The sequence below is a fragment of the Urocampus carinirostris genome, chromosome 3, assembly GCF_059441175.1.
Source record: "Urocampus carinirostris isolate Australia breed hairy pipefish chromosome 3, RoL_Ucar_1.0, whole genome shotgun sequence".
NCBI classification, from domain to species: domain Eukaryota; kingdom Metazoa; phylum Chordata; class Actinopteri; order Syngnathiformes; family Syngnathidae; genus Urocampus; species Urocampus carinirostris.
The window spans coordinates 8019701-8041670 of NC_142351.1; the positions used below are offsets into that span (position 1 = coordinate 8019701).

Sequence of the window (21970 nt, forward strand, 5' to 3'; positions counted from 1 at the left end):
CGGGCTGAGGACCGAGAAGCGAAGCTGTGATTGGCTGAAAAAGCTGCCCATCAAAAGAAAATATTTTTAGAACTCTGTTTATTTGTAAACGGGAATTAGGGGGCGAAGCACGCAGCTAGTAACAAGGCAGAGATACTTTTCGACTGTTTTTTTTTTTTACCATCGGTATTATGGTGTGTTTTGGAGTAAACCTTTTTAGGATGTTACGTAATATTGTGGAACTTCATGGCTGCAAGACCATGTCCGTCAGATTTAGAGTTTCAGGGATGAGTAGATTAGGAAATCTTGATATTTTGAATGCCAAGAGTTTAATCTTCGGACTCATTTGAACATTATTAGTTTTGATTGTTAAATGGGGAACAAATTGGGCTACTGATGGGTCACGTTCTGTATATACTTAAAACAGTTCATATTTCAGTTTAATGTTGTCTTACAATGTGGTCAAGGTGATTTCCAGTCTCAACTTCATTTTGGTCCAGGAAAATCCAAGTTCCTCTTCTGTCTTGACTTAACACATGGTTAAGTTTCGGTTCTGGCAAAAGTCATCATTCATAAAATGATATCAGACTCTTTCATGGCCAAAATAACATTTCCAAATGGCTTTAAATCATATTTATTTGGTTCAAAAACTACTTTGGTGATTACCAATTCGGTCAGTAGGCGGTGCTCTCGGTTTCCAACACGAATTCATTTGAAATAGCCTGTGTCTAGCATTTATCATGAAAGATGCAACTTTAAACACAATGTATTTTCAGCTTTAATTGATCGATTTTGTAGTTCGTTGATATGGATAATGATTGATCAGTCCAGAAGAAAAATAACATCCACCCAGAAATGATTCACGCAGTTTGATTTCAACAAACTACGTTTTATTCACATGACAAAGAAAATTGAATCAAACGTAAAAATAAAGCACATTGTTGACACAGGTACTCAGTGTTAGCAAGGGGGAAGGCGGAAGAAATTATTCAACAGGTTAACAGTAATGATCAATGAACCCGGTTTGAAGATTATAGATTCATTTAAATGAACAGGGATTGTTTTCATAGCGTGCCAACATGGGATATTTGCCCAAAACACCAAAGAGGTTGTTGCACTAACCCTTTTTGTGTACTTTTGAGAACAAAGGTCCCTCAGGAGAGGGGTGTGTGAGAAGCAGCACATGGCCAACCAAGAAGTTGAAAAAATAAAGGTTCCTATCTCTTTTGGCAGTGGACTTCACGGGGATTGTTCTCATCCCGATGACAGGGAGAACCACGGGCTCTCCAAACTTTGGGGATCTGGTGAGAACAGGCCCCAACCCTAGGGACCTAGGTCGGCGATCTTATTGTTATGATAATTATAATTCTTGACAACAGGCAAAATTGTATGCGACACACGAGGAAATACATCATCTATCAAAAACCATGACAGATATGCAAATCATGAATCTTTTAAATCCATTTGAAGAATTTGGGGTTTCAAATCTTTATCATACAGCTGGGGAGTCTGCTCACTTCCTGTGAACGAATGTGGGAATTTTGATGTGTCGGCAGAGTCACTGGTTGTAAAAAGGTGAGGGCAAATGGTTTTGTGGCAGTTATGTTCCTACAGACGACCTGTGTGATACTTGGTCAAGTTTTTAATCTCCCACTTTCAGGAAATGTTTGACCACAAACCGAGCAAGCAAAAGTCTTGAGTGTGCGTTCTTGTGTGTAACATCTAGTGTCTAATATGGATAATTTTTTTTTTTACCACAATGTCAACAGGTCAAAGGCTTCTCGCCAGTGTGGGTTTTAGTGTGCCTTTTTAAGTTCGATCTTTCTCTGAATCTTTGACCGCAAACTGAGCAGGAAAAAGGCTTTTCGCCAGTGTGGGTTAGTTGGTGTGATTTCAAATTTCTATTATCTGTGAATTTTTTACCGCAATCTGAACAAGAAAAAGGCTTCTCGCCGGTGTGGGATCTAATATGTTTCTTTAAGTTTCCACTTTGAATGAAACTTTGACCGCAAACTGAACAGGAAAAAGGCTTCTCCCCAGTGTGGGTTAGTTGGTGTGATTTCAAGTGTCCATTTCGGGTGAATTTTTTACCGCAAACTGAGCAGGAAAAAGGCTTCTCACCAGTGTGGGTTAGTTGGTGTAATTTCAAGTGTACATTTTGGGTGAATGTTTTACCGCAAACTGAGCAGGCAAAAGGCTTCTCGCCAGCGTGGATTAGTTGGTGTGATTTCAAGAGTCTATTTAGGGAGAATGTTTTACCGCAAACTGAGCAGGCAAAAGGCTTCTCGCCAGCGTGGAATTTCATATGCAACCTCATATAAGACTTGCGTCGAAACGTTTTCCCACACTGAGAACATGTGTTACCACCTTCAGCGTTTGCAGAGTGGGACGTGTCGTTGTCATCTGTTTCCACGTGTTGACGGGGGCTGATGCTCAGAGGCTCCCACGAACCTTTATCTTCAGGTTGACCTTGATCTTCAGGTTGACCTAGATCTTCGACAATTGAACGGACCCCGGTCACTAGCAAGACCGGAAAATCGTCCTCTTCTTTAACGCCAACAGGCTCCACATCTTCTGTCTCTTGCTTAATGTGATAAGGCTTCAGATCTTCCTCCTCAATTTTAACGGCAGGCAACTCTGGTTCCTGATGCGCAGTAGGAAGATATTTTTGGCTGACGTCTGCAAGACACAAGTCACATTTATTTGTATTGCCCTTAACTCGTTCAGTGTCGTATTGGTACGTTTTCAGAAGAATTGTCCCTGAGTGACAAAACGCAAAAAAATTATAAAGGATTTAAAGCTGCTGATCAGTTCGAATGAAGCTACTGGGAATTAAATCATCACGAGATGGTAGTGGTGGCTTTGATCAAATTCCTTCGTCAACACTTAGTGCCGCGTTTTGTTCCTGTATTTGCCGTATTAGGGTGCTGAGAAGGCGCCGGCGTATATGCCAAGTACGCGCAGTGTGACGAGAAAAGCAAATATATAAGTACAGACTGTTAACGCTTCAAATCTTTATTCTTTCTAAAAAATGACCAAGGGCCTTCGTTGGGATGACGTATCATAGGACCCTGCGATCACCATGACGACCTGAATCATGTGATCCGGCACCCGAGACATCAGGGGCTGAGAATTTTTGCAAAGTTCATGCATAAGTTTCGTGTTCTCTCAATCAAATGTTATTTTTCAAGCAAAATGCCCTTGTGTTTATGGAAAGTATGGTTTAGGTATTCTAGGTATCGAAAATATAGATATAAAAAAAAAAAAGCACCGAGGCGAAACATCTGCTTGAAATGCATCATTTTGCAAGGAGCCATTTTTCTCAGTTTTCCGGGAAACAAGTATTTTCAAAAAACATGGCAATGTCATCAAATCGACTAAATCAACTGTTGACTCATGAAAGATGACTCTTAAAGCTTCCTTTTGGTGTGCCCTATGCCTGTATAGCTACAGAGCTCAAATTCCTGTACACCATAAAAAATGAGTCAATATGGCCAACATCGGCTTTACGGCACTTCCCACTTGAGAGTCTTGCACTAATCAGAAACACTCGCAGAGGGCTGCAAAGACCACCACGACAACATCCCATGATCTGAAAACCTACGCGAGGGCAAGTAAAAACTAAAAAAAAAATCCCAGCATGAGGAAAATGAAGAAACCTTGAGAAGGAGCCACACGTGAGGTCATCCCCTTGACCAGGCCAAAATGGATGATGCAAGGGCAATAACAGAAAACACACAACCGACATCCGTGTTTTTCCATACCATAGGAAGTTCATGGCAAGCGGCTAGGGTTTAATTGGTTCCTCCTGGGTTTCTAAAACGTGTATTTTTTAAAAACCATCATTTGAAATTAGTATGAATTTTATAAATATTATAAAGTTATTACATTATATATGTAGGAGAAACGCCGCCAGATGATTTAACTTACAGGAAGTGAATTAACTCCACAAGGGATAGATTGGCCTATGGTCAACCAATCATAATGAAGTCCGTTTAACACCTCGAAAATGCACGCTCCAAATTCACTTTTCTTGCTTTCGGCCGGCAATCACGCTCGACACGAGCTCTCATGCAATTTTAAGTTCTCCCATTATTGGAGGAAACGTTGTTGGGCGTCGCCCCAAAAAATACGCAGAGGGAAGATATGGCAAAAAGGCAACACTCTTTATTGCATTGCTTAAAACAACTCGTGATAACTCGTGATGGTCGCCCGCCCGGGCTCATTCGGCAATCAGCATGTGACTTCCAGCAACATCATCATCCCATGACTTCCGCCAGATGTCTACACACGATAGTCTTTTGTCAGCTCCAAGACTGTTTGCTTTAAGTTCATTTCAGGTTCAACTTTCCTTATCTTTACTTATCATCTACTTTATACAACAATATCTCTCTATTCAATTCGTTTATTAGCCAGAACCCTTATTTTTTGGGGTTTGTTCCACCCTGAACAGGCCTAATTAAAGTAATATACCAACAAATAAGCGCAATGGAAAACAGAATTAGGGCTCTTTGAACTCTGTTAAGCATTGCTCACACATTCTTAAGAGAGAAAGTCTAGAATCAAACACATGGTCATGTAAAATCCGCACACACACACGAATAAAGCAAAATCATCACTGCAATAACTTTCATCTTTTGTTACGTGTAAAAATATACTTCTTTGAAAAGAATCAGCAAGGGAGACGCCCGGGTCTTATACTACTCAACAGCCGAACGTTTTTTGATGAAGAATGCTTGATTCTGGTTGATTTTTGTGGTAAAAAGTTGACATCATGGATGTCTACAGGCTTTTCCACAAGTTGCTCACATTCATTTTTTAGTTTATTGAAGAACAAGAAGAGCAGAAATTAAATTGGTAGGTTATACGATTTCAATGTTTAACCATGTTGTGTAATTTGGACTGAAGTAAAACTACAGCTCTGATGGAAATTAAAAAATTGTTGTGCGAGTAATTATCTTTGTGTGGCACACTGATTTTCAAGGACATTTGAAAGTGGCACGCCACACCAAAAAGGTTGTCAAGTCAAATTTATTTATATAGCCCTAAAAATCACAAAAATGTCTCAAAGGACTGCACAACCTACACCTAACTCTAGGTGTAACTAGCCCCAATCCTATTTCGACCACTTAATTCCATTTGAGACCCTAACAAGGAGCCTAAGCCTTAGTTTTTCTAGCCCTGGCCTCAATCCTATTTTGGAACCTTAAAATAAGTTTAAAACCCTGATTTGAAGCCCAAACCCTATTCCGGAACCTAACCTGTTATTCCGAGAAATGAGCCACTGCCGAGATTTGCATTCCGTAGCTTCTATAACCACCTTGACCTCATTTTATCTCACTTTTATATCACTTTTCTGGAATGTAATGACGAACATATATTTCCCTAATGATCCACATTGTTAGAATGTGATTTGGTGATATTGTGAAGGTGTTTAATTGCTGTTAAAAGTGTAAATAAAAAATGTTCAAACCTCATTATGTTAGAATATGATATGATAAAATGGTGAATGTGTTTAATTGCTGTTAAAAGTGTCGATAAAAATTGTTCAAACCCAATACAACCAAAACCACTTGGTCTTGCATTTGTCGGGAAAGTAATACAACTTAAACAATTCTGTCTTTGTATTCGAACGGTAACGCACACCGTATATAAACCACTTTTGAGCAGGTAACATAAACGTCTCCCGTTTATCTGTTGAGGATTTGACGGTTCATTTCAGCATAATAAGCTTTATGGTAGACTGCATAACAGTTTCAATACGGGCGAATTTAAGTAGAAAAAGGCAAAATAAACATACTACATGCTCAAAAGTGATTTGTATATGGTGTGCATTACCATTCGAATACAAAGACGGAATGGTTTAAATTGTATTATATTCCCAACAAATGCAGGACGAAGTGGTTTTGGTTATCTGTTCACCATTACATTCCCGAAAAGTGAGATAAAACGAGGTAAAAGTGGTTATAGTAGCTACGGGATTCAAATCTTAGCAGGGACGCATTTCTCGGCATAACACCGGCCACCACCCACTGGTAACGCCCCTGATGTCAAGGATGGAGCAGAAGCAAAAAATGACGGACCTGCCCCGAGCTCCTTGGAACTAGTCTCCGGTCGTTGACGTTCTCGCTCGGTCTCCTCTTTGGCTCCCCGAAGCTTCTCTTCAAGAGGTACTTCTTCCCCACTGGAGCGCATTTTATCCACCTTTCAACGAAAAACGCTCCGACTCGGGAGTAAAAAGAACAAACCTTCGAAAAAGACCGCAAAGTGATACTTATGTCGAGTTTACGTCGTTTTAAGTCGACTACAGGACTTTCTCGACATTCTAGTGTTCGGCTGCCATGACACCTTCAACTTCGAAACCCAGCCGCAATGAATTGTAGGACACAGATATAGACGACTGGATAGGTCGGTGTGCTGTAGCAGCCCACTAATTAACGCGCCTACAGGAGATATTTCTATGGAGAACAACAATTTTTAATTCAATTAATGTTTACGTTTGTCTATTCTGGAATAATATTCCTGACTGTTTTAAATGCATATTTATTTCTTTTTTTATTAAAGGTGTGGTTTGAGTTCTGGCCCTCTATATAATTGGGTTTGACACCCCTGATCTATACGGACTCTTCAGTAGATGTCATATGACCAATTTCCTTTGACCAAGTGTTTTTAATATTATTATTTTTTTGAATATATTTATACATAGATGATTTTTTGCTAGTCATAAAAAAATCATTTGCCTTGATTTGGAAAAAAATTGTTAAAAAAAAAGGTTATGCCAGTTCTTCTCATAGTCTCAAAATGTCCTCCTAACACTGATTTTGAATTTGAAATCGGTCTTTCTCAGCGTTTAATATACAGTGTTAAAAACTTCTATAATGGTTTATAAATTGTTGTTTTAATGACGTAAGTTTTTTCAAGGAATCATTTTTCAGTTTCTTAAATGTTTTCAATCTAATTTGCCGTAATGTTGATAACAACAAGTTACCCACATGAAAATCTGTTTTAAAATGAGCAGGTTGTGATTTCTTTTCAATGTACATCCATTGCGGGAAGTTGCCCCGACCAAAATGACCGCCTTGTAGGCATGCTAGTTAGCGAGCCGCTACAGCACGCAGACCTATCCAGTCGTCTATGTCTGTGTCCCACAATCCATTGCGGTGGGGTTTCGAAGGTGAAAGTAACATGGCTGCCGAACAAGAAAATGTCGAGAAAGTCCTGTAGTTGACTTAAAACGACGTAAACTCGACAGAAGTATCACTTTGCGGTCCTTTCCGAAGGTTTGTCCTGTTTACTCCCGAGTTGGAGCGTTTTTTCGTTCAAATTTGGAGAAAAATGTGCTCCAGTGTTGAAGGATCTTTTCAAGAGAAGCTTCGGGGAGCCAAAGAGGAGACCGAGCGAGAATGTCGACGACTGGACGCTGTTTCCAAGCATCTCGGGGCAGGTCCGTCGTTTTCCCTTCTGCTACAGTGACAATGCTTCCCAAACTTTTGCAGGCTGGCCAAAAAAATCTACTATTCAGAAAGAAATAATAGTGGTTTTAAATACAGTTTTTCAGCCTTTCACTGCAAATGACTCATTTTTCACCTCGGGCAAATACTAAAAGTGCAAGAAATAAAATGAGACTCTCGAGTGATTCGTATAAAGTAACATAAAAACTTGAATTTTCACTCAAACTAAAAAGCAAAAGTGCAGGAAATAAAATGAAGTTTAGCAGCAACTCGTATGAAGTTGCATCAAAACTCAATAAACAAATGATAAATGCCAACATGACTTAAAACAAAAAGTGCATCGCAATTTCCACTGACCTTTGGAATCAAAGTCTGGGCACTCCCGCTTCAGAGCCGGATTGACAAATAAATGTTATCGTAACAGCTAATCGCTTCCGCTTTAGTGTGCTTTTTACGCTCTCAATTGCAAAAAAACACACAAACTAATGTCATGATAAGAGCTAATATAGCAGTCTCCACCTGAAACTCCTTCCCTCAAACAAGTTAACTACAATGTTGACGCTATTTCTAAATGACACCACAAATGGCAACAGCACTGTCAAATAAAGTGTTAACGTGTTCGGGGACTCGACCCTCGTTTGCCTTTTCTTTTGGCATATTAGTAAATACTATAGTAGTAATTGCTATGCAACCATATGCAAGGTTTGTACGAGTGGTTGAAGTTTAATGTTGTGTTTTCGAGGTCAGCGAAAAGCTGGAGTTCTGGGTGAGGTGCTTGAAAATGTTGCCATTGTTGCAATTGATCTCTTGGCCATCAGACTCTATAGACCATGCAATAAATGAAGAAGTGGCTCAAGAGGACAACTCTATTTAGTAAACTGGCTCTTCTAATTCGGTTTACTGAGAAGAGCCGGCTCTCTTGGCTCCCAAACACCTCCTCCGAGTTTTTTTATAAATGATCTATTATCAATAATTATATTACAGTATCCACCAAATTATTCGCCAGTTAGTCATATATGTTTGCAGGGGATCCCCAAAGGACACATTCAATCAAAATATTCACTGATCTACAAAACGAAATTGTACAATACAAAACAATTGAAGCTTTTTACACGCTGAACACAAAATCCCTGAAAATGCAAAACATGAACATATCAACTCAAAATATTGACTTTTCAGTGCTAAAATTGATGAAAGAATTGCAAATTGTTTTTTCCATTTCATCTTGAGCGATTTAGACACATTAAAAGCACACAAAAATACAAAGTCAAATACGTAAAACAAAAAGCAAAAGATCAGCAGTCGATGGAAAGGTTGAATGCACTCTTCTTCGGAGCAATTCTTTATCATAAAAATGAGTCCAAATTTGGCTCATTTTTCTGCTTTTTATACACAATTACATTCTTCCTTTTTTTGCCTTTCCTATGGAACTCTATGACCACGCAATACCTTCAGAGCCCTTTCTGTGTTTGTAAACAAGTGTGATGTGGCCAATCGGTGTGGGCATTGTTGAAGCACTATGGCAGAATTTATGTCAGTTTATAGCAGCTCTTTCGCACACAAAGGTCGTAGGTCATGGATAGGAACATCCCAAAATAGTACAAAGTATGTGCTAGGAACAAGATAGAAACTTTATTTTAGTCATCAACAACAACAAAAACCTTCTTCTGATCGCCGCTGGATTTTTTTTTTTCCTTTGGAGGTATTGGAGAAAAATAAAAAAAACTGGCTCGTGAAGTGCTTGAAAAGTGCTCAAATTTAGCCATGAAAAAGATGGTTGAACCCTGTTCCCATTACTTCCTGAATATTCAATTTTGAGGTTGACCGTATATTACGTGCTAATGCCCTTGCCATATCCATTTTCCGCCTGCTCATCCTGGAAGGGGGATTATCCCCTGTGCGGTCCCTTCCCAAGGTTTCTTCATTTTCCACATCCTGACCTTTTTTGAGTTTCTCCTTGCCTTCATGTAGCTTTCAGATCAGGTTGATGTTGCAATGGTATTTTGCGCGTCCTTTTTGTGAGTTTCTGTGATTAAAGGCCTCACAAATAAATGCGATTTGAATTGTGTGTTGCAGACATCGGTGAAGAACATCTTCCTACTGCGTGGCAGGAACCAGAGTTGCCAGGAGCTGTTTACAAGATACTCCGAGTTGTGTTGAACAGAGCAGGTTGGTCTTTTTACTTTCTGCAACGTCATTATTTTGGCGGGAACGGTGTTGGGCGTCGCCCCAAAAAATACGCAGAGATGAGATATGGTTAAAAGGGAACACTCCTTATCGCATTGCTCAAGATAACTCGTGATGTTATCCACCCCCGGCTCACGACTTCCGCCACACAATAGGGTATTGTCAGCTCAAAGACTGTTTCCTTCAAGTTAATTTCAGGTTCAACTTCCCTTATCCTTAGTTATTATCTACTTTCCAAGACACTTGACATCTCGTATTTGGCCGTCAACGTCCGCCGTACTTTCCTTTCGAACGAGGTCCGGGCTTCTGTCTCGCTCATACTTTCGAAATACGTACCGTATTTCTAACTCAGTCACGTGCGCTGAGGCTGTTTCGAAGACGACATATTTGCCTGACAGTAAAAAAAATTTCATTTTTGTAATCTTTTTATCATCGGCGATCACAGTCTATTTTCTTTCCCCTTGACCGAACTGTCCAGAAATTGACGTCGACGCGTAGCGACGCACAAACCAAAGCGGACTTTATGTTATCTGGTCATCATGGCGGCGCAACGTTTATTTTAAAAACCAGGCACCGCTTCAGTATTTTCACGTCGTGTATTTTCACACCCTAAGGGCGCAGTCTCCCAAGTCGGTTTATTTTGGGTTTATACCGAGTGACAGCGGAAGGTAGGGCTGCACGATGAACCGAAATCGAATCCATTTCGCGATGTGACATAGTGCGATAGCGTAACCGCAATCCACTGCGTTTTTTTCCCCGACGATTCAATAATAATCATAATAAACTATTGAAAAACTGGAAAGATATGGCATCAGGGGCGTGGCTTTTTAATAGATCCAAAGTTATTTGACGGGGTGGAAGCAATATGTGAAAATGTGACAGTTGTCATCTGAATACTTGGACATCTGTTGTGGAGTACCACAGGGTTCTATCCTGGGTCCAAAGTTATTTAATTTATATATTAAGGATATTTTTAATGTTTCAAAACTATTAAAATTTGTAATATTTGCAGACGACCCTAACATTTTCTATTCGAATGATAACTTTATTGATTTGGTAACCTGCATTAATCATGAATTAATTAACCTAAAATTATGGAAGGATATAAATAAATGATCTTTAAATTTAAATAAAACCAAAGTAATATTCTTTAGTAATTGTAAAAATGGATGGTGCTGCAATAGACACTAGGGTGGAGCTGATGTGACCAATTTTTTTTTTCCATGTATTCTTTTATCTTACCCCACAAAAATGTTCCAGTTCCACCAAAAAATACTCAGCAGAAGTTTCAGTCATGTAAGTTGATATTTACAGGTAGCTCAATCACTGTATGAATTTGAATTAGCGCCCATTAAGCCGATTACACACACAAAATAATGATGGCTTATGTAGATAATACAAACAATAAGAAAAACTCAGTCCTTTATTAGAGTCTCTTTGCGCTGTTTTTTCAGCAGACGCTGCAGATCAGTTTCATCTTTTGTGATATGACTACAGTATTCCTGAATCCGCGTCACACCTCGTTCTGCAAGATCATTGACCACACCGATTGCTCGAACAGTTTCCTAAGCTTGTTTGAAGTCATCCCGTGATTCCCATTCCTGTGGTTCAACATCAAGATTGCCAACAGGAAGGTCCATGACTTTGAAGAAGTTCTAGATCTAGAGGACACAAAGTCTTCTAGACATTTGCTCGTAACAGAGTCTAAATCTACAGATATCCTCATTTGAAAATCCTGTTCAGCAGTTTCATTTATGTTGTCCTTATTTTTCATTGCAGCCACCATGAGTTGTTTCATTGATGCACTGACTTGATAGTCAAGCAAAGTGAGTGTAACCGTTTCTGGTGTTCGATACCACAGGTGATTGGAAAACTCCTGAAGGGCAGCTGTTTATGTTTGAATATTCCACCAAAGACTTTAAAAGCTGCAAATCAGTGCGAGGGGCACTTGCAGCAAGAGGTGCCATGATCCAGGCCTTCAGGTAGATCCTTACTGTGAAGACACACGCCAAAGAGTGCTTGGTCTTCCCTTCTAATCAAATGGAACTGGGATGGAAACATCCATATTTTCAAAGAATACATCTGATATGGGGCAGCACGGCGGCGCAGTGGTTAGCGCGTGTGCGGCACAGTTCTAAGGTCTTGGGAACCTCCTGTGTGGGTTCAAATCCAGCTACCGGACTTACTGTGTGGAGTTTGTATGTTCTCCCTGTGCTTGCGTGGGTTTACTCCGGGCACTCCGGTTTCCTCCCACATTCCAAAGACATGCATTTCAGGTGGATTGGCCGGTCCAAATTGTCCCTAGGTGTGAACGAGTGAGCGAGTTGTCTGTCCCTGTGTGCCCTGCGATTGGCTGGCAACCAGTTAAGGGTGTCCCCTGCCCACTGCCCGGAGATGGCTGGGATGGGCTCCAGCCCCCCCGCGACCCTAATGAGGATAAGCGGTGCAGCTAATGAGATGAGATGAGAAATCTGATATGTCATGATTTGTTCCTGGTTTATCATCTTCCGAACTACTACTGGTTTATGATAATTGAACTGACTCATTGAGAATTCTTTGCTCACCTTCTGATTCTAGGTGTCATTTCAAGGTCTTTCCTTTTTTATCTTTTTTCTTTCTCTGCTATTTTTTTGTCAACACCTGTCATTGACCCCTTTCTTGCCTTTGCTCTTTAAGCAAACCAAAACTCTTTGTCTTCTGGAATTGTCATAATGTGGAGCATTAGCATGAGCAATATCAAACGAGTCATAAAGTTCTTTGAACTCAATTTCCAGGGCTGTTTGTCGTTCTTTGTTCTTTTTAGCAAACGCCATGCTTGAAAATGTTTTTAAAGTGAAGTCTGAAAATGTTGAGGATCTCGAATTGGAATTGTTTGAATGTACTTAATACTTACGTGGTGCCGATCTTTGAATGTCAATCACTTCTCGGAGGACAACGAAGGTATGCTGGCCTTATCTTCAAAAGTAGGTCAAGGGAAATTATACGAGTTGAATTAGACTGATCTTGCTGAGCAATGACTTGTGGGTAATAATTGTTTGAGATATACACTTACTCATCTGTGGCTTATCCCAGCATCTCTAGAACTCCCATTTAAGAAAACTGATAGAAAACGCCAAACCTTTCAGCAATTGAGCTACCTCTAAAATTTATTTTATCTAGACCAAACTGCACAATGGTTGTTCTTTTGTCTAATGGAACACAATTAGGGGGTAAGACAGTGACTTTGTGCAACTTTGAAAATAAGCTCCACCCTTGGGAGGGTGGGATAGCAGAGCTATGCCCTTGCACAATAGTATTGCCTTTTACACGCTGGTTAACTACTGTTAAAAGAAAATAACTCTGAAATTGTTTAATTGATGTTGAAAATGTCAGGAAAAAATGTTAAAACGTCATATCGTCACGTCATATTGTCAAATATAAAAAAATTGTGAATATGCTTGATGGCTGTGTTTTGCTGCTGTTGGTGTCAGTGGATTTGTTCAGACCGAGGACAATCGACTTTGGCCTGGACGGATCTATTGACACTAACAAAGATGTTATATCATGAAATTGTGAATATGTTTGATTTTCGAGAAGGTTTGTTCAAACCTCACTTTGTGTTTGCTGTTAAAAACGTAATATTGGAATATAATATTGTGAATGTGCTTAATTGCTGTTGAGATTGTCATGATTGTTTTCTGTTTTTAGTGTCAATAAATTTGTTCAAACCAAACCTTTATAGACTCTGTATCAGAAATTAAGTTTTTGGGGGTCTTAATAGACAATAAATGAAGCTGGAAAACACACATCGGACAAATACAATCTAAAGTATCTAAAAGCATTTCAATCATTAATAAAGCCAAATTCATTTTAAACTATAATGCATTGTATTTATTACAGTTGTTCTGTAGTTCTGCCATACTTAACATATTGTGCAGAAGTCTGGGGCAATCATTACAAAAGTTGACTCCAGCCCCTTTTTATCCTCCAAAAACGTGCAATTAGAACCATACACAGGGTAGGGTATCGGGATCATACTCCTATTTTATTCCTGCTGTCCAAATGATTAAAATTGGATGATTTAGTCAAATGTTTCACTTCACAACTGCTATTTAAGGTCAAAAAACATAGTGCCAGAAAACATCCAAAAAAGATTCACTCGGAAAAAGGGACATTATAAACTCCAATTAAAGGGGCTGTCGTAAATCCATAATCCCAACGTTGAGAACCACCAGGAAAAATGTCTGTGTGTCTGTGTGTGGAGTCACACTTTGGAACAATTTTTAAGACGATCCGAACAAAGCCACTCTTGGCATCTAATGGTGATTTATAGAATAGAATATACCTTTATTGTCATTGTTACAAAATGGGTTAACATATTGTGACAACGAAATTGGGCATGACACTCCAGTTTTACACATTCACAGTGAGGTATGAGCAAGAAGATAAAGGAACAGAGAAGATAATGTTATAAAACAAGGGGGATAAGGCTATAGTTATAATTTACATGGTATTTACACAAGAAATGTCGGCATGTGGGATATTACATACAGTGTTGTCGTGATACCGTTGGTATCGTAAGGGTTGTGCAATATTGCATTTGGTGCAAAGTCATCATAGTGCAAAAATAATCAGCATATGCATTGGTGCAAACATAGACATCATAATGCATAAAAGGAAATGGTCAGACATTGTGCAATTGAGCAGTAAACGTAGTGCAGTCGACATGTGCAAGAACATAGACAATGAGTACCATTATAGATAGATAGATAGATAGATAGATACTTTATTCATCCCCGAAGGGAAATTCACATTTCCAGCAGCATCCCAGAGCTGAGAACAATACAATAATAAGGCAAAAAGAATACAATATACAAATACCCAGTGTGACGTGCAAATGCCCACTGTAGCGTGTTATATAGAATATATATATATATGTATATGTATATATATATATATATATATATACAGTATATTCGTATGAGGTAGTTTTGGCACGAGTTTTCAGTTTTTTTTGTGCGGTGTCTGTTTGAGCAGTGAACAAACATAGTGCAGACAGCATGTACGTGAGTACCATTTTACATTCGTGTGAGGTAGTTTTTTGCAACAGTTTTCAGTTTTTTTGTGCGTTGTCTGTTTAGGGTGGTAATGGCTGTGGGGAAGAAACTGTCTCTGTGTCTGTTCGTTTTTGCTTTGTGTGACCTGTAGCGCTTGCCGGAGGGCAGCAGGTCGAAAAGGTGGTGGCAGGGGTGAGAAAAGTCCTCGATAATGTTTTCTGCTCTGCTGAGGTAGCGAGAGCAGGCAATGTCCTCCAGACTGGGCAGAGAGCAGCCGACGATTCTCTGGGCTGTTTTGATGATCCTCTGGAGCTTTTTCCTGTCTGCTGCTGTGCACCCAGCATACCACACTGTGATGCAGTATGTTAGGATGCTCTCCACTGTGGCTTTGTAGAAGGACACCTGCAGCTGCTGTTTTAGGTTATTTTTCCTGAGCAATCTCAGGAAGTGCAGTCGCTGCTGGGCCTTCCCTACCACCGCTCTGGTGTTTGCAGACCAGGAGAGGTCATCGGAGATGTGCACACCCAGAAATTTGAAAGAGTGGACTCTCTCTACACAGTCTCCTTTTATGATGAGTGTTGCTGGATTCCTGCCATTCCTTCTGAAATCCAGAATCAGTTCTTTTGTTTTTGTGGTGTTCAATATGAGGTGGTTTTTCAAACACCACCTTGAAAGTGACTCCACCTCATCCCTGTATGCCGCCTCGTCCCCTTCAGAGATGAGGCCGATCAAGGTGGTATCGTCAGCGAACTTAATGATAGTGTTTGTGGGGTGGGTCGGTGAGCAGTCGGAGCTGTAGAGGGTGAAAAGCAGGGGGCTCAGTGCACAACCTTGGGGGGAGCCAGTGTTCAGTGTTAGGGTGGGAGAGACGTGGGTACCGAGTTTCACCGACTGTGGGCGGTTGGAGAGGAAGTCCATTATCCAGTGGCAGATGGAGGGAGAGAGTCCTAAGTGTGCAAGTTTCTCCACCGGGATCTCCGGGATAATGGTGTTGAAGGCTGAGCTGAAGTCCAGAAAGAGCATTCTAACGTAGCTCCCCCGGTGATCCAGGTGTTTCAGCACGGTGTGAAGTGCTGTGTTTATGGCGTCGTCAGTGGAGCGGTTTGCCCTGTAGGCAAACTGGTGGGGGTCTAGTGTGAGTGGCAGGGAGTTTTTGATGTGCCGGGACACTAACCTCTCGAAGCACTTCATGACCACAGGCGTAAGAACTACAGGCCTGTAGTCGTTGAGGCTTTCCACTGCTGACTTTTTGGGGATGGGAATGATGGTGGAGGTTTAGAGGCAAGGTGGGACGGTCGCCTGTGACAGGGACCGGTTGAAGATGGTGGTGAAGACCCCAGCCAGCGGATTGGAACAGTCCCTGAGTACCCTCACTGGTACTCCATCTGGGCCAGTTTTCTTCCTGGGGTTTATTGTATTCAGCGCACGCCTAACTTCGTGCTCCTGAAATGTGAGGGAGTTGCTGCTGGTTGTTGGTCGGTGTGATGTGGCTGTTTGTGGCCTTCCAGCTTCAAAGCGAGCGAAGAACTGATTAAGGTCCTCAGCTAGTGAAGCCTCAGCCTCAACAGTTGCCAGGTCTTATCATAATTCCCAGAGGCCTAATACTTACTGATCAGCAGCGCCTAAGCCTTTAGATTTTTTTCTTCTGAAAAAATATGTTACGGCACTGAACGAGTTAAGGGCAATACAAATAAATGTGACTTGTGTCTTGCAGACGTCAGCCAAAAATATCTTCCTACTGCGCGGCAGGAATCAGAGTTGCCTGCTGTTAAAATTGAGGAGGAGGAAGAAGATCTGAAGCCTTATCACGTTAAGCAAGAGACAGAGGATGTTGGCGTTAAAGAAGAGCATGATTTTCCAGTCTTGCTAGTGACCGAGGTCCGTTCAATTGTCGAAGATCAAGGTCAACCTGAAGATAACGGTTGGCAGGAGCCTCTAAGCACCAGCTCCCGTCAACACGTGGAAACGGATGACGACGACACATCTCCCTCCTCAAACGCTGAAGCTGGAAACAAATGTTCTCAGTGTGGGGAAACGTTTCGAAGCAAGTCTTATATGAAGTTGCATATGAAATTCCACACTGGGGAGAAGAATTTTCCCTGCTCAGTTTGTGACAAAAGATTCACTACAAGTGGGAAGTTAAAAATACACACTCGAACCCACACTGGCGAGAAGCCTTTTTCTTGCTCAGTCTGCGGTCAAAAATTCACCCGAAATGAACAATTGAAAATACACCAACTAACCCACACTGGCGAGGAGCCTTTCTCCTGCTCAATTTGTGGAAAAAAATTCACCCACCGTGGCGACTTAAAAAAACACACACTAATACACACTGGCGAGAAGCCGTTTTCTTGTTCAGTTTGCGGTCAAAAATTTACCCAAAAAGGACAATTGAAATCACACCGACTAACCCACACTGGGGAGAAACCTTTTTCCTGCTCAGTTTGTGGTAAAAGATTCAGCCTAAATGGACAATTAAAATCACACAAACTAACCCACACTGGCGAGAAACCGTTTGCATGCTCAGTTTGCGATAAAAGATTTCGCCTTAGTGGGGGTTTGAATGTACACACTAGAACCCACACTGGTGAGAAGCCTTTTTCTTGCTCAGTTTGCAGTCAAACATTCGCTGCAAGTGGAAGCTTAAAGAAACACGTTAGAACCCACACTGGCGAGAAGCCTTTCTCCTGCTCAATTTGTGGAAAACGATTCACCCTAAATGGACACTTGAAATCACACCAACTAACCCACACAGGCGAGAAGCCTTTTTCTTGCTCAGTTTGTGGTAATAGATTCACTGCAAGTGGAAACTTAAAGAGACACATTAGATCCCACACCGGTGAGAAGCCTTTTGCCTGCTCAGTTTGTGGAAAAAGATTTACTAAAAGTGGAAGCTTAAAGAAACACATTAGAACCCACACCTGTGAGAAACCTTTGACCTGTTGACTTTGTGGTAAAAATAAAATTCATCCATATCGGCACTAGAAATTACACACAAGAACCCACACTGGCAAAAAAAAGACTTTTGCCTGCTCGGTTTGTTGTCAAACATTCACTAAGAGTTGTAACTTAAAAAATTCAATTGGCTAAGTATTATACAGGCCGCCTATAGGAACATAACTGCCATAAAACCATTTGCCCTCACCTTTTCCAAACATTGACTCTGCCAACACATCAAAAAACCCACATTCATTTTCAGGAAGTGAGCAGACTGTCCATCTGTATAATAAAGATTTAAAACCCCAAAGTCTTCCATTGGAGATTCAAAAGATTCATGATTTGCATATGCGTCATGTTCCTTGATAGATGATCTATTTCATCTCATGAAATGAAATGTTTATTGAAATTGAAATATTGTTAGATACATTAATCAAAACATGACACAGAACAAGTGCTGAGAGTGGGCATGGCCAAATTTGGTCACCTTACGCCCCCTCCCCTAAGAAAATTTGAGAAATCTATCTCTGCCAACCTTTGCTTAAAAGTTTGCACTGAATTTGCACTAACAACCCGGTCAGGCAAAAAATTCCAAATTGTTGGTATCCTGAAAGAAATAAAATTTCCATGCAAGTTGATGGTAGGTCTAGGCGCCTGTAATTATATCTGTGACCACGTAAACCATCAACACGACATAACTCAAAAAATTGATCAAAGGGCACATCGATCATTCCATGAAGTACTTTGAACACAAAAAATAAATCAAATCGAATTCTGCGGAGCTCCAAAAAGTCCAAGTTCAGTCTTAGTAGTCTTTCCGGATATGACAAGTTGTGCATCCCAGGTATCCGCTTCTTATACCGATGTTGAACTCCTTCCAGTAGGTTAATGTCTTTGAGTAAGTAAGGGTTCCACACAACTCTTTTATATTCTAACCCGGGTCTAACATAAATGCAAAACATTCGAACTAAGAATGCTGGGTTCTTGTTGTAAAAATGTCTGTAAATGTTTTATGCTATGTTATTGGCTTTGTTGGTAATATTTGTGATATGCCTGATAAACTTTAGGTTTGAAGTAAGAGTGACACCCAGATCCTTATGTTCAGTAACATCATGCAAATCATGATCATTAATGCTATACAGCGGAACAGAACCATGAAAAAAAACGACTGTGCTAAGCATTTATGAGATGACAGATGCAGTTGCCACTGTTCGGACCAAAGAAAAACTGGTTTAATGTCATTTTGAAGAGAATCAATTGTTCCTGCAACCTGGGTTTTTGGTAAGAAGGCCGACAGTTTAGCATCATCGGCAAAAATTGAGATTTCACTACTTTGAATGACCTCAGGTAGGTTGTTAAAAAAAAAACAGGAATAATAATGGTCCTAGTACTGAGCCTTGCGGCACACCGCTACAAACTTCCGACCACGCTGAGAGAACATCGTCAATTTTTACGCATTGTTTACGATTTGGCAAGTATGCAGTTATCCATTCAAGCAGTTTTCCACTAATACCCTAGAATTTCAGTTTTTATAAAAGCTTGACATGAGACACTTTATCAAAAGCCTTGCAAAAGTCTAAGTTGACAACATGACCAGCCATATTGTGAACAAAAAACATACTGATAATATTATTCAAGTGAGCTATTAAGTCATGGTAGAATGTCCGGACCTAAACCCATGTTGCTTAAACGTTAAAAGATTGTGCTCCTGTATAAATTTCCATATGGCATCTGAGATAATTTTCTCAAACACTTTACAGACGCAGCTAGTCAAGCTAACTGGTCTATAGTTAGCTGCACTTGCTGTGATCCCCCTTTAAAATGGGTATGACAAGAGCACTGAGCCAGTCCTCGGGCAGCTGTGAATCCTCAAAAGATCCAGAAAACAGGTGAAATATTGGTTCACATAAAAACTCAGCTACCTTTTTAAGCAAGAAATTTGGAATCTTGTCAGGGCTGGCTGAAAATTTGCTGGGAAGTTTTATCAAGTATTACGATCTGAGAGTGCCGGTCTTCTGATGATCCCGAGAGCCAAGAAGTGTTCTGCTGGTTCGAGAGCGTTCTCCATCCGGGCACCGGTGCTGTGGAATGCTCTTCCCCCTGAGATCCGATCTGCAACCTCAGTGGAACTGTTTAAATCTAAACTTAAAACTCACTTCTACTCCATTGCATATGAATAACCTACTCTTCTTGTCGGTTGAAAATAGTCTGTGTAATATAGTGTAAAAATATGTGAAGCCCTTTGAGACTCCTCGTGATTTAGGGCTATACAAATAAAAATGACTTGACTTGTATTTCTGAATTAACTCCTTTGAAAGTTCCACAGAATTCAGAACAGCTGAAGTTCTGCTGGGAAAGTCGGGTGAAACACCATTGTCACGACCAAAAACACTGGCATACTGATCATTTAATATACGGACATTATCAGTAGCAACGGTACCGTCAGATGCATTCAGGTTGGGAATAGATGCCCTAGAAATTAGTTTACGGTTGATCTATGAAAAGAATTTACGAGTATTATTAGCCTCTAAATTTTATTTTCCTCAGCTACCCTTTCCCGCCTGATGGCCCGCCGCAGTTCCCTTGATAACTTTCCAAGTATGCCAACTGATCACGTTTATAAAGTTTGTGAATAAACTGCTTTCGCCTATGCAATTCAGCTATATCGCAATTGACGTGAGGTGTAACAGCAACTGAGGGTACGTATACAGATATCAAAGTGTCAACAACAGATATAAATATTGCCCACATTTCTTCAATATTCCCACAATTATCAAATAAGAGATACCAGTTGACATTGGACAGAAAGTATCTCATGCCATGTAGATCACAGTCTTTAAATAATTATGTAATTCTGAGCAGTGGTGTCTTTTTTTAAGAGCCGGCTTAAGTTGGAAAGTAACAGAATCGTGATCACTGGTAGAGAAACTCGGCCCAACGCCGATGTTTTTAATCAGGTGTCTGTCAGTAGAAAACACAAGGTCTAATACGTTGGACCCCCTGGTTGGTTTATCGACATGTTGAAAAAAAACAGCATTTGAAACCAAGTTTTTGAACATTGAAGTTCAGATTCAGATCTACACGATCTATACAGAACGAAATGTCGATACATCTGACCCGCACAGTTTCCTTGAATGTACAGATATAAATAGAATGTTGTATTGAGTTGGAGTATTGAAGTACTAATAATATACTAAATTATAATGACTATGTATAGTATTTTACAGTAGTGCAAAGAGTGCAAGAGGAACAGCTAACCAGATGTGCAAAATGGGCAGACAGGTAAACAAGTCAGGTAAACAGTAACAATAACACTGTAGTACGATAGTGCAGAGGAGAACAGATGTGCAAGGAGTGGCTAGCTATAAAGAACTGCCAGTAGTGCAAAAAAGTCAAACAAAAAAAAGTAAGATTAGTATAGGAATTTCGAAGAAAACTGGTGAAGGTCAGGAAAGATACAATCACCCATAAGTAGAATTTGCAATTTAGTATCAAAAATAGAATTCAGATGATCGAACATACCGACGTTGGCTTGAAAAGAGATCAGACCAGAGCGATATACAAGCACTATTCTCAGATTCACCCCAGAAATAAGAATATCACAACTCAATAACTCAATTCTATCAAATTGATAGTTAGAAACAGAAAGCACAGATATACAATGAGAAATCATGAGCAAAACTCCTCCATGTTGAGCTTTTTTTCGGTCAGTTCTAATGGTATGATATTTTTCTATAGTTGGCCCTGTGTCATCAGCGGAGAACCAAGTTTCTGTAATTGCCAAAATATCAGGGGTGTAGAAATTGATGTACGAGACTAAGTCATCTGCCTTAGAAGTCAAACATTGGGCATTAATGAGATGAATCAAGGGGCTGTTCAATAAAGGCGAAGGCGACCTTAGGCATTTCCCGGCTTGACAATAATTTTCTCGTCCCGTATAATAATGTTTACTTCACCTTGGTCCCGACGGCGCTTAAGTTCGTCCTGTAGTTCCCTGTCGCGTTCCCTTTCTTTTGGTGTCATATCTGGACGAACAAATCCAGAAGACAACGTCGGGAAGGTACTTTTCACCCGATTGAATCCACGGAGAAACGCCAGCCTTGATCTTGTATTCCGGAATCGGATCTTCACAATCCTGGGTTTACCATCATTTCTCAGCCTTCCATCACAAAAAACTTCCAGAATGTCCTGTTTCTCTACTCCCGGGACTGCTTCGGCGACTTCCTGAAAGAGCTGGGTATCCTGGACAGCTTCCCCATTTTCTCGATGTGTCTTTGCTCCAACCACCACGAGATTATGCTTCCTAGCCTCCTTTGCTAGCATTTCCTCCATTAGGCTAGTCGACATTCTGGCAACTTCTGGCATCATCTGCGTCATGAT

General features: G+C 40.4%; 3 protein-coding genes across 3 annotated transcripts in view; 1 reads left to right on the top strand and 2 right to left on the bottom strand.

Moving 5' to 3' along the window:
* The window catches only part of LOC148368507 (uncharacterized), an 81677-nt gene that overhangs the window by 41592 nt on the left and 18115 nt on the right, over positions 1-21970 (bottom strand). The window lies entirely within an intron of this gene.
* Positions 834-6174, bottom strand: LOC148368511 (uncharacterized). Its single transcript, XM_088329708.1, has 3 exons — positions 6063-6174; positions 2699-2739; positions 834-2623 (listed from the first exon to the last, which is right to left on the bottom strand). Exons 1-3 carry the CDS (start codon positions 6172-6174, stop codon positions 1742-1744), a joined length of 1035 nt encoding a protein of 344 aa, XP_088185834.1. The 3' UTR covers positions 834-1741.
* Positions 7230-17906, top strand: LOC148368512 (uncharacterized). The gene is made up of 4 exons (XM_088330548.1): positions 7230-7259; positions 7326-7423; positions 9507-9599; positions 16368-17906. The coding sequence occupies exon 4, from the start codon at positions 16709-16711 to the stop codon at positions 17597-17599; it is 891 nt and encodes a 296-aa protein (XP_088186674.1). The 5' UTR covers positions 7230-7259; positions 7326-7423; positions 9507-9599; positions 16368-16708; the 3' UTR covers positions 17600-17906.

Excerpts from the sequence above, each read along its gene's own strand:
- LOC148368511 (XM_088329708.1), bottom strand. The coding sequence starts at position 6,174 with ATGCGCTCCAGTGGGGAAGAAGTACCTCTTGAAGAGAAGCTTCGGGGA. Across the intron at positions 2,740-6,062 it reads TTCCAAGGAGCTCGGGGCAG|GGACAATTCTTCTGAAAACG; the intron begins GTCCGTCATTTT and ends TTTGTCACTCAG. Across the intron at positions 2,624-2,698 it reads ACCAATACGACACTGAACGA|GAACCAGAGTTGCCTGCCGT; the intron begins GTTAAGGGCAAT and ends ACTGCGCATCAG.
- LOC148368512 (XM_088330548.1), top strand. The coding sequence starts at position 16,709 with ATGAAGTTGCATATGAAATTCCACACTGGGGAGAAGAATTTTCCCTGC.